A 13,062-nucleotide genomic window follows, 5' to 3' on the forward strand; every position below is an offset into this window, starting at 1 on the left:
CAATTCTTCCAATGTGACCCAGAGAAGCCAAAAGATTGGACACCCCTACAAGTTTAGGGGACGGGTCAAGGTCATTCAGCTATTTGGCAGAACCCTTACTCTTTCTACCAGGACACAATGCCAGCCTCCCGAGACTTTGACTCATTGTAAGTAAAATGTTTTGAGTCCATCAGGTGAAAGACATCAAATTCAAAATGCTACTATACAATTTGAAAATGTCTACAAACTCATTCTTGAGCTTTGCTAACTCATAGGGCAGGACCCACGTGATGTGCAAGATATGATCCAAGGTGAATTCGTGTACTCAGCGACTCAGTGTACATACAGAGTGAGTGCCTACTATGTGCTGTGACTGGGACCTTTGATCAAAATCAACCATGCCTTTTCTCTAAAGACAGGATCTACTCCCAAATGAGGGTAGGAAAGGCCAGAATGAAAGATGATTCCAGCAATCATCTTGGAAAAAAATATGGATCACGAACTTAATGCAGACTGGTACCACTCAAAAGGCTGCTTTCAGTTGCCAGATCTGGAATGCTTTCTCAAAGCTTAACAGAAGGAGAAGCTTTATGGTATTTGAAATCATGTAGCTCCTACTGCCTTCTGCATAAACTGAGAACGTCCTATTAGGTCATAACATCTCTAGGATCACTGACGAAAGAGGGAAATCTGTGAAGTCTGAAACCTTTAGTCATTGCACATTAAAGCCGTTTTTTCTCTTTTTCACTGGAAGATTGACATAGTTTGGATACGTGTCCCCATCCAAGTCTCATGTTGAATGCTGGAGATGTGACCTGGTGGGAAGTGTTTGGATCATAGGGGAATCCTTCATGAATGGCTTGGGCCACCATTCCCTTGGTGATCAGTGACCTCCAGAAGCAAATGCCACTATGCTTCTTGCACAGCTCGCAAAACCAGGAGCCAATTAAACTCCTTTTCTTATAAATGACCCAGTCTTAGAGATTCCTTTATAGCAATGAAAGAACAGCCTAACACAAACATCTATTCATCTTCTAGTGCAATCTAAGTAGGCTCAGTGGTATCCAGATCGTCAGAAAGAGGATTTGAATAGCTGCTGGTTCTCAGCAAATGTTTAAGGTGCTAAGGATGGCTAGGAAGATAGCAACAATTACAGAGAAAACTGTTTGCTAGCATTTCAACAGTGAAATCTGGACCTTGACACTAGATAGCCACTCATTAAAGATGATCCCCAATTCATCTTTATGCAGGCCCCCTTTCAGGTTGGGACCTCTGACGTAAGTGGCAACCTCCCTCTAGAGTTGTACAGTGTGCGAGCTACATGACCATATGCTGTGGTGCTTCCACTCTAAAAACTCGTTCTAGAGCTCTTCAATCTCATTCAATAGGTTCAATATTGTATTTTTTAAATGTATATCATCAGTGCAACCTGTAACAGCAATAAATGATAAATTTTTTATCTGGATATAGAATAATTAAATAATAATATTAAAAGGGGAGAAATAGCTTGACACCACCATAGGGTGGGTCTGAGTGAGGGTTATTCTCTGTGATCTCTGGTTAACTGGCATACTTTGATCATACCATGGCTGCTAAGATATAGGCAACAAGCCTATATCAGTATTTTTGACCTGAGTTACAAGAGGTAAGATAATTGTTCCTCAAGTCTTCTAGAAAACTCTATGCTTTTGCGACAATTATATGGTGTCATATGTTGGCTTACAAGACCAGCACGAGGGAAATGTAGAAAGGGAAGGACTGCAGGGGTGTTCAGTGTGGATAAAGCAAGAACAAAAAGTGAAGAAGCGATTGATTTGGATTGTTCAATTGTCATAGAAGTCAGAAAAAGAATCAGAAAACTGGTAAGAAAAGTATCGTTAAAGCCAGGCGTGGTGGCTCACGCCTGTAATCCCAGCACTTTGGGAGGGCGAGATGGGTGGATCACTTGAGGTCAGGAGTCTGAGGTCAGTCTGGCCAATGAGATGGAACCCTGTCTCTACTCAAAATATATAAATTAGTTGGGTGTGCTGGAGCCCACCTGTAGTCTCAGCTACTTGGGAGGCTGAGACAGGAGAATCGCTTGAATCCAGAAGGCAGAGACTGCAGTGAGCTGAGATCTGCCACTGCACTCCAGCCTGGGTGACAGAGTGAGATTCCACCTTAAAAAAAAAAAAAAAAAAAAGGCTGTTAAGGAGCCGTTGTTAGACTGACAGCCTGTCTTCTCAGAAGCAACCATGGAAGCCGGAACCAGTGGAAGTCTATCTGCAGTGTGCTGGAAAGAAACTGCCAACTTAGAATTCTGCACTCAGGGAACATATCTTTGAAGAATGAGGGCAAAATGAAGACATTTTCAGACAAACGGAAACTGTGATGTTGTTTCCTGCCTGCAAATCATTACTGAAATCAGTCCTAAAACATGCATTCAGGCAAAAGACATGAGCTGAGATGCAAGGAGGAATGAGGAACAAAGAAAGTGGTGGGTTTGTGGCTAGGCCCATTGCAAACGTTTGTAAAACACAGACCAAGAGTTTAAAAGAAGGTGGACACAGAAAGGGGAGTACTAAACACTGGGGTCTATTGGGGGGAAAAAGGGAGGGCCAGTGGGAGGGGGAGGTGGGGAGAGAAATGCCAAATGTGGGTGAAGGGGAGAAGCAAAGCAAAGCACACTGCCATGTGCGTACCTACACAACTGTCTTGCATGCTCTGCCCATGTACCCCAAAACCTAAAATCCAATAAAAAATTAAAAAAAAAAAAGAAGGCTTTGCCTGTATTCTTCCCCTAAGGCTTCATTCCAGGCTGTAGGAGGCTTTGTGCACACATATGTGATCACCACAGCCTGCACACCGCAAACCCCCTCTCTTGCATGCATGTACCCCTTGGTCATCCCTTGGGTCTGGGGGCATGTACACCTGTAGCATGGCTTGGCATGATGAGAAAGGGGAGGGCCTAGGTCTTGGAATTTGGCACAGAATGTTTGGGCTGGGAATTCCAGGGTCCTGGATTCCCGTTGTATGATCTAGAGGCAAAGGTGAGGGGAAGAGGGAGGCAGGCCCCGGGTAGGCATGTCTTCTTGGTGCCACAGATTTCTTACCATTTGGAGAGGAGTGGAGCTAGAGGAAGGGCCAGAGAGGGGACCACTAAATCGTAAGTCACAGGCCAGAGGCCCCAGTTGCACAGAACTAGGGGTAGTACTCTCTCTTGGCAAATCCAAATGAACTTTAACTAGATAAAAGAGTGCCAGGCATGGTGGCTCACGCCTGTAATCCCAACACTTTTGAAGGCTGAGGCGGGGGGATCACTTGAGGTCAGGAGTTCAAGACCAGCCCAGCCAACATGGTGAAACCCCATCTCTATTAAAAATACAAAAATTAGCCGGGTGTGGTGGTGGGTGCCTGTAATGCTAGCTTCCTGGGAGGCTGAGGTAGGAGAATCACTTGAACATAGGAGGCAGAGGTTGCAGTGAGCCAAGACAGTGCCACTGCACTCCAGCCTGGGCGACAGAGGGAGGCTCTGTCTCAAAACAAAACAAAATAAAACAAAACTACTATATAAAACAATAACATCTTATAGGGATTAGTGAAACATCATAGGATAAAAACACATGGCAACTAACTCATATATATAAACATAGGAGATAATATATATACGATATGTAATATAAGTAAGGAGATGACAAAATGAAATTCAAAAATTCAGTCTTCCAATGTCCTTGAATTATCCCGGAGGAAGCTAAAGGTATTGCTTATCTTTACACATAGAAAAGTTGAGTAGACATGTAATTTCTACAGGCTGTAATCTCTTTAGTAACGAAAGAACAGAAATGGGACATACAACTTCGTAACTAGTGGAGGAGAAAAACAATTTTTAATATATTCAGTCTGTCTGAAAAAAGGCAAGAGGAGAAACGGCAACGAAGAATGGTTAGGAAAAATAGAAAGTCACAGATTTAAAACCAAATGCAGGTCAGTGCAGTGGCCTATGCTTGTAATCAATCCCACGCTTTGGGGGGCTGAGGAGGGTAGATCACCTGAGGTCAGGAGTTCGAGACCAGTCTGGGTAACATGATAAAACCCCGTCTCTACTAAAAAAAAAACAATATAAAACATTAGCCAGGAGTGCTGTCGGGCGCCTGTAATCCCAGCTACTCGGGAGGCTGAGGCAGGAGAATCACTTGAACTGAGGAGGTAGCGGTTGCAGTGAGCTGAGATCATGCCACCGTACTCCAGCCTGGGTGACAAGAGTGAAACTTCATCTCAAAAGGGAGATTGGGGAGGGATAATATTGGGAGAAATACCTGACATAGGGGATGGGGGGATGGAGGCAGCAAACCACCATGGCAAGTGTATACCTACATAACAATCCTGCAAGATCTGCACATGTATCCTGGAAATTATAAAGTATAATAAAAAAATTTTTAAATGCAGATCAATGATTCATGGAATATAAATGGACTCAATGATTCCATTAAAAGGCAAAGATTATCAGACTGGAAAAAAATACAAACTCCAATTATATGCTATTTACAATGATGCAAATAGAACCTAATGATTCAGAAAGTTTGAAAGTAAAGAGATGGAAAAGATATGCTATGCCCGCACTACTCAAAAGAAAATTAATGTGTTTATACTAATATCAGACAAATTGTATTTTAAAGCAAAATCCTTTACCTAGAAATAAAACTGTTCATTCATAAAAGATTCAATTCTGAATTGAAGACTGAAGAAATTTACATGTGAATGCAACTACTATAGCCTCAAAATACACCCAACAGCATTGACAGAATATAAGGAAAAATAGAACAAATTCACAATCATAATGGGAGATCTCTATCGGCAACTGGTAAAAATTAAGAAAGTCATTAAGGACATAGAATATTTGAATGACACATTTAACCAACAACATGAAGTCCATATCTAGAAGCCCCAATTCAACAACTGCAGCATACACAATCTCTTCAAGTGCACATGGAATGTCTGTAAAAACCATCCAGACCATCGAAAAAGTTTCTAAAGCTTTTTAAAGAAAACAGGAAAGCAGCCTGTTCTGTGACCACATGTTGTAATAACAAAAAAGTTAGATTTGGCCAGGCGCAGTGGCTCACTCCTGTAATCTAAGCACTTTGGGAGGCCAAGGTGGGGGGATCACAAGGTCAGGAGTTCGAGACTAGTCTGGCTAATGTGGTAAAACCCCATCTCTACTAAAAATACAAAAATCAGCTGGGTGTGGTGGCACGTGCCTGTAGTCCCAGCTGCTTGGGAGGCTGAAGCAGGAGAAATGATTGAACCTGGGAGGCAGAGGTTGCAGTGAGCCAAGATGGCGCCACTGCACTCCAGCCTGGGCGACAGAGCAAGACTTCGTCACACACACACACACACACACACACACACACGTTAGGTCTGTTATTTAACAAATAACCTATGGGTCAAAGAAGTCATGATGTTCATTAGAAAATATCTGCCAGGTGTGGTGGCTCACACCTGTAATCCCAGCACTTTGGGAGGCCAAGGCAGAAGGATCACTTGAGCCCAGGAGTTCAGGCCCTGCCTGGGCAACAAAGTGGGACCCCATCTCTACAAAAAAGTAAAAAAATTAGCCGGGCATGACGGTATGAGCCTATGGTCCCAGCTGCATGGGAGGCTGAGGCAAGAGGATTGCTTGAGACAAGGAGGTAGAGGCTGTAGTGAAACACGATCACGCCAATGCACTGCAGCCTGGGCAACAGAACAAGACCTTGTCTCAAAAAAGGACAGAAGAAAATCTTTGACCTGCTCAGTAATAAAAACACTATATAGCAAAACACATAGGATACAGCACAAGATGGAGTTAAAATTCTATTTTAAATGTACATACTAGAAAAAGAAAAAGGCTTAAAATTAAGGAATTAAGGTTCTTAAGAAGTGTGGACAAGTACAGCAAAATAAACCCAAAGAAGGAGAAGAAAGGTAACAAAAAAATGGAGGCACAAAATAAAGACAGAACAAAAGACATAAAAATTAACAAGGCCAAGGTTGCTCTTTGAAAAGACAATTCTGGCAAAATTAAGAGACTGAGGGAGGGGAGGGAGATGGGAGGAAAGGAGAGAGGCAGGGAGTGAATAAGTAGCCGTAGGAGGGATGGAAAAAGCAATACACCTGCCAATGTTATAAACATAATGAAGAATCTTAGGGACAACTTTCTTTAATAATTTGGCAATCTAGATAGAAAGGGACACATTTCTAGAAAAAAGTACCAAGAAGGAATCAGTAGAAACAGTAAACATCAATAGTAGGTATAACTGTTAAAAGTCTCAAAACTTGTCCCACAAAGAAAACTCCAGGCCCAGATGGTCTCACTGATGATTCTATCAAATATTTAAGGAATGAGTCCCGACTGCACAGCAAAAGAGCACATCTGAGCTCACTTTTACAAGGCTACCATAACCCTGATGCCAAAACCAGGCAAGGAAAGAAAATCCTGAGATTTTTACCTACGATATAAATCAAATGAGACTGTTTTCAGATTTCTCCAAAATGCTCACAGAAATGTCTAGCAGCAATTTCAAATCTTGGAAATCGAGGGAGTTTGAATAAATATTGGACAAAAGGAACTATTCTGAACTTCAGCAACAAAATATTATGAAGATAAGATCACCAAGAACTAAAGCCAGTATTACTGCAGTAAGAGAAACAACATGGTAAGTGCTGAATGGGAACTCTAAAATGGCGCCCGTGGGTGGCATTTGTCACAGCACAAAGTAAATCAATGCTGAGCCACACGGCATCATCGTAGTGTGAAACTTTCATGTCTCTAGAATCAAATGGAAGGAAATGATTTATTTGGTCTTTACAGTGCAAAATGATTTTCTTAATAAGCATTAAGTGCTTTCTGATGCAGAAAAAGGAAGATTTAGTCAATAAAACAAGTGAATCACTATCAGATGTGCAAGATTAGAACTAAATTGTGTGCCTAATGTAAACACGTACTCACCAAACCTGGTGAGGCGTGCTCTGTGTTCTGGCTCCCTTGCCCATCTCCAAATTTCTCCACTCTCCTACATCTGCAATCTACCATACTATTGATTCACTATGGTGAATTATCCAAGGCAAGGTGAAAGCCTTCATCTCTCTCCTCTCACTCTTCAGGGTCTGCCCTGGATGCTTGCGGTATGTTTAACACACACAAATGAACAGAATAGTATAGGATTTGGGAGCGTGCGTGGTAGAGCCATCTGCCTGCCTTCACATCTAAGCTACACCACTTACAGTATAACCTTGGAACGTTCTTACCTCTCTGGAGTTTAAATTCTTCATCTGACAACATGGAAGTAATGCTAAGACCTATTTCCTAGGGTTCTGTAGGGATTAAATGAGGTAACATAATGAAAGTCTGAGTACAGTCAAGAAGTCTTAGCTATGATTACAAGCATAATTAGAAGACAAGTTTTTGCTTTTTTGTTGTTTTTTGGCTGTTGCTGTTTGCTTCTTTTTTTTTTTTTTTTTAAACAGGGTCTCGCTCTGTTACCCAGGCTGGAGTGCAGTGGTGCAATCTCAGCTCACTGCAACCTCCACCTCCCTGGGTCAAGAGATCCTCCTGCCTCAGGCTCCCAAGTAGCTGGGACTACAGGCACGTGCCACCACACCCAGCTGAAGAAGATAAGTTTAGAATACACTCCAGTCCTAAATGTAAACAGATTTTGGAATTATTTCCAAAATAATTGACATTCATTCATCTAGTTGATGCATATTTATTGACGTTCTATTACAAACAAGATCCTATGTCAGGGACTCGAGATACTGTGATAAACAATGCAGATATCTTTCCTGCCCTCGACAGCTTAATAGCCACTACTCAGAATCATTGGTCATTGGCATGGCCAAATAAATAGTGATTTTTAAAAACAACAAACAAAAGATACTTCCTCTTCATGGTCCCTCAGACTTGACTTGGCCTAAAAACAAAAACAAGGAACCAGAACACAATAGCCTCTCCTACAGAGGCTTGATCTCCACCTCACCCCCACACCCACAGCAGGCACTAGGCAAGGATGTTTTCATTGATTTGGTCCAGAATCTACTGCTGCAAAATAATTCTATCAATATGGAGGGGAGGAAAATAAGAGACTCTTCTTGAAAGCCTCCTGGGGCATGGATCTACACTGTAGGGTTGGTTTCCAGGAAACCATGCTGGAGAGGAAGCGAGGGACTCAGGAAACGAACCCGCCGAGCCCACCACAGCCCCCCGCCACCAGGATCCCAGGCCTATCCTTGGTTTTCCCATAACACTATGCCACTTCCTGCTTCAGGTGCCAGCCGGGCCATTTACTGGCTGTGTGATCCTGCTCAGGTGCTGTAACCTTATTTACAGCAATAACTTACTAGTATCTATTGTAATAATGATATTATTTATCATGTTATAGTAAGATCATTCTAATTTGTATTCATTATGATAGATATTTACCTTGGTTACAAAATTTTGATAATTTATGTCCGTGAATTCCCAGAAATAACCACTATTTATGAGTCTCAAAAGAAATGGGCTGGGTGCAGTGGCTCAGGCCTGTAATTCCAGCACTTTGGGAGGCTGAGGTGGGAGGATCAATTGAGGCTGGGAGTTTGAGACCAGTCTGGGCTGCATAGGGAGATCCCATCTCTACAAAATCTGAAAAAGTAGCCAGGTGTGGTGGCACACACCTGTGATCCCAGCTACTCAGGAGGCTGAGGTGGGAGGATCACTTGAGCTTGGGGGTCAAGACTGCAGTGAGCTGTGATCGTGCCACTGCACTCCAACCTGGGTGACAAAGGGAGAAGTTGTCTCAAAAAAGAGGAAAGAGAAAGGGAAAGGGAAAGGAAGGAGGGAGGGAAAGAGTGAAAGCAGAGGCTTTGGGATTTCTAACTAGAAGAGGGCCATGGGCAGAAATCTGGTTGGAAGGATCCTTTGACAACTGCATTTGCACAGCACTTAGGTCAGAGAGAGAACAAACACTTCCTTGATCCATTTCAAAACATGACAAAAACTGTTAGAACCAGGGACACAAGTCCAGGGAGCAGGAACGGGGAAAACAGTGAAACAGAATCCCAAATAATTCCATATAAATGTTCATTCTCCTTCCCCAGCTTTCACTGCACCATGTAACTTCAAAATCGGTACCTGTTTCTGAACGCCCATTCAAAAGCAATTGGGTTACCAAGAAGAAACTGGTCAACAATAGAATCCCCAAGGAAAAGAGAGTGTCTGAAGAAAACATCACTCCAAGTGGAGTGAGGAGTGAAAACAAAACCAACCAAACAAAAGAGAATAAAGTTGGTAGGGCGATGGGAACTTGTAATGAAGGAGGGAAAATAGGAAAGAAAAAAAACCCAAGCCAACATGTTCCTCATTTCTACATAACAGGATCTCATAGAAATAACCTCACTCACCTGACAGCGAGTTCAGAGAAAAACGTGGGGAACCTCTGTGCACATCTGAAAATGAAAAGAAAAAAGCAAAGAAAATTAGACCAATGGAAAGTGGATTTTCTTGCTAGCATAATGCTTCAATGCTGCAGTGAGCTCATCGGCCAAGGCCCCCCGGGTTCCCTGCTGCGCATCACAGCTTGAACTTGGCAGTGGAGTTACAGAAAAAAACGGATGTAAACCCTGCTCTTGAGGAACTTATATATAAACTGGAAGCACAACCCTAAAGCCAGTTTGGGGACTGATCTTGTTAATGTTTTTTTTTGGTTTGGTTTGGTTTTGAGATAGGGTCTCACTCTGTCACCCAGGCTGGAGTGCAGTGGCATGATCTTGGCTCACTGCTGCCTCCATCTCCCAGGTTCAAGTGATTCTCCTGCCTCAGCCTCCTGAGTAGCTGGTATTACAGGCACACGCTATCACGCCTGGCTAATTTTTTTTTTTTTTGTATTTTTAGTAGAGACAGAGTTTCACCACGTTGGCCAGGCTGGTCTCGAACTCCTGACCTCAGGTGATCCACCCATCTCAGCTTCCCAAATTGCTGGGATTACAGGCGTGAGCCACCGCACCTGGCCTTGTTAATATTTTTATGGCATGAATAACTGCTCAGTCGAAGCTTTCATTAACAGCATCACAGGGTACTGGACAATGAAGCGATTGGACCAGACCTGGGCTGGGGTGGTCCCTTCTAGAGGCCCTGCTTGGTTAGATACTTCTTCACGTGTTTGTGACTTCACTTCCTTAGAACCTAAACTCCTGATACCAAGGACTGGGGCATCTAGGTCTCCTGTGTCAGGGGCAGAATTCTTTCTCCACTAAAGGGCTGAGTCTCAGTTAATTACCGAGAGTTTGGCTCAGAATTGAAAGGAACATGGGGGTATTGGCAATGACAGAAATGAGGGAAAACTCAAATGAATGCTGGGAAAACGAAATAGGGTATCCACCCAAGGCAGAGAGCACTGCTGACAACCTGACTTGTATCTTTTAGAATATTCCAACATGCCTTACTTCTGAACCAAAACATTGGTACAGCTATTAGCTTGAAGATGACGGTTGCTTCACATAATGGTGTCTTCTCATGTGAAATAGGACATAATGACTTTCAAATGAAGATCTGTGAGAAGAAACCATCTCTAAGGCCATGGTGGAACCAACTGACCTACTACTGGCCTCTGTCAACAGACTGTTATAACAGCAGTTCAGTGCCCAGCAATCCCATTACTGGGTATATACCCAAAGAAATAGAAATCATTCTATTATAAAGATACATGTGCACATACATTCACTGCAGCATGATTCACAATAGCAAAGACATGGAATCAACCCAAATGCCCATCAATGATCGACTAGTTAAAGAAGATGCGGTACGTATACACCATGGAATACCATGCAGCCAGAAAAAGGAATGAAATAATGTCCTTTGCAGGGACATGGATGGAGCTGGAAGCCATTATCCTCAGCAAACTCACGCAGGAACAGAAAAGCAAACAGCACATGTTCTCACTCGTAAGTGGGAGTTGAACAATGTGAACACACAGACACATGGAGGGGATCATCACACACTGGGGCCTGTCGGGGAGGGTAGTGGGGTAGAGCATCAGGAAGAATAGCTAATGCATGCCGGGCTTAATACCTAGGTGACGGATTGACAGGGACAAATCGCCGTGGCACACATTTACCTATGTAACAAGTGTGCACACCCCGCACATGTACTCCAGAACTTAAAAACAAAAATAAAGGCCAACCACGTTCTCCCATCCTACGATGAACTGCAAACGCATGTCCCAGCGCTGAATGTGGAATAAATGTAGGGCTAACAACAAAACACCATCTAAATAATCAAAGCAAGGAAGGAGTCGATTATGACTTGAGTATCGAAAGCAGTTCATTTAACATTTGTGAAAATGAGGATTTTCTACATAGGGATTTCTGACACTATTTTGATGAAATTTCCCAATCCAAGCACACTACCTCTTCCAAACCTTACTGATGACCACAATAAAGCACACTTAATGGTTCCTGGGAATCCAGTTTATGAATGAACAACAGGGGGCTCTGTTTGCTCCCTTTGAATACTTACAGGTAGAAAAGTAGGACAAGCAACATGACATTTGTTTTTCCCAGTGGATGAAAAAATTGAAAAGCCTAATAATATCCAAAGCCGGAGAGCATGTGGGGAAGTAAACACTTGCTTACACCATTGGTGGAAACATCAACTTTGAGTAATTTAGTTATGTTTTACAGTTTTAAATGGGCTTATTGATATAGAAATTCTAATTCCAGGCCGGGCGTGGTGGTTCACACCTGTAATCCCAGCACTTTGGGAGGCCAAGATGGGCGGATCACGAGGTTAAGAGATCGAGAGCATCCTGGCCAACATGGTGGAACCCCGTCTCTACTAAAAAAAATACAAAAATTAGCTGGGCGTGGTGGTACATGCCTGTAGTCCCAGCTACTCGGGAGGCTGAGGCAGGAGAATTGCTTGAACCCAGGAGGCGGAGGTTGCAGTGAGCCGAGAAAGCACCACTGCACTCCAGCTTGGCAACAGGATGAGACTGTCTAAAAAAAAAAAAGAAAGAAAGAAAAGAAATTCTAATGCCAGAGATTGTCCCCACAGAAATACTAACACATATATACAAAAATACACATGCAAACACTGTCATTGCAACTATGTGTGTGGAGGGGAAGGCTAAGTTTTCATTAGTAGATGAAGAGCTAAACGATGGCACATCTGTGTTATGGAATATTATGCAAGACTTAAAAGTGAAGTTGATTTAGATGTATTGACATATAGAGACTGTCAGTGCACATAAAGCAAGTGAAAAAACCGAGTTTCTGAATAATATATATACTTTGACATGTTAAGAAACAATCAAAGTTATATATGTGTGCTCATTTATTTATTTATGATTAGAAATGGGGTCTTGCTCTGTCACCCAGCCTGAAGTGCAGTGGTTTAATCATAGCTCACTGCAGCCTCCCACTTCTGGGTTCAAGTGGTCCTCCCATCTGAGTCTCCTGGGTAGCTAAGACTATAGTCACGTGCAACCATGCTCGGCTAATTTGTTAGTGATTTTGTAGAGATGGGGTCTCACCATGTTGCCCAGGCTGGTCTCAAATTCTTGGGCTCAAGCAATCCTCCCACCTTAACCTCCCAAATTACTGAGATTACAGGGGTGAGCCACCACACCTGGCCTATCCTTATTAATACAGTGACATGGGTGGATGTATACAAAATAGCCTGGAAGGAAACCCACCAACAACCCAGGAGTGTGATGAGGGAAAGGATGAAGCCAAATTGCTACTCCATAGGATACAGACATGTTTCACATAGTACTTACACAATTAAGTAGATTTCGTCTAATGAAGAAAAGCAGAACAGAAAGAGGGCCGAACAGAGCTCCTCCATTAAGCTCAGGGGGCAGGGAATGGGAGGGAAAGCCACCACTTGCTCAGCTCAATGTCATCTCCCCTCCGCTCTACCCCAGTTAGAAAGGCCCAACTGGGAGCACAGCCTTCTGGTTTCAGGGCCAAGAAACCAGCTTCCCAGCCATGGAGAAGGAACTCACTTCACCAAGTTGTGGCAAAAGCAATGATGCTAAAATGCCTGACAGATAATGAGGCCTCAGCTTCATCTCAGCCTCATTGAAGAAG

At 43.0% G+C, this 13,062-nt stretch overlaps 1 protein-coding gene across 40 annotated transcripts in view; it reads right to left on the reverse strand.

The window, feature by feature from the left end:
* The window catches only part of ADGRG2 (adhesion G protein-coupled receptor G2), a 131,551-nt gene that overhangs the window by 83,140 nt on the left and 35,349 nt on the right, over positions 1–13,062 (reverse strand). For 31 of the 40 annotated variants that reach the window (XM_035288468.3, XM_017968726.4, XM_035288466.3 and 28 more), the window contains exon 2: positions 9,376–9,420. Coding sequence is in view for 14 of the 40 variants with exons in the window: in XM_035288464.3 (XP_035144355.1) it covers positions 9,376–9,420 (45 nt within the window). In the remaining 26 variants the exon portion in view is untranslated. Of the gene's footprint in view, positions 1–2,017; positions 2,139–9,375; positions 9,421–13,062 lie in introns of all 40 variants that reach the window. The other 9 variants (XM_078362865.1, XM_078362863.1, XM_078362861.1 and 6 more) reach the window with 1 other exon arrangement.

Source organism: Callithrix jacchus, chromosome X (assembly GCF_049354715.1).
Source record: "Callithrix jacchus isolate 240 chromosome X, calJac240_pri, whole genome shotgun sequence".
NCBI classification, from domain to species: Eukaryota; Metazoa; Chordata; class Mammalia; order Primates; family Cebidae; genus Callithrix; species Callithrix jacchus.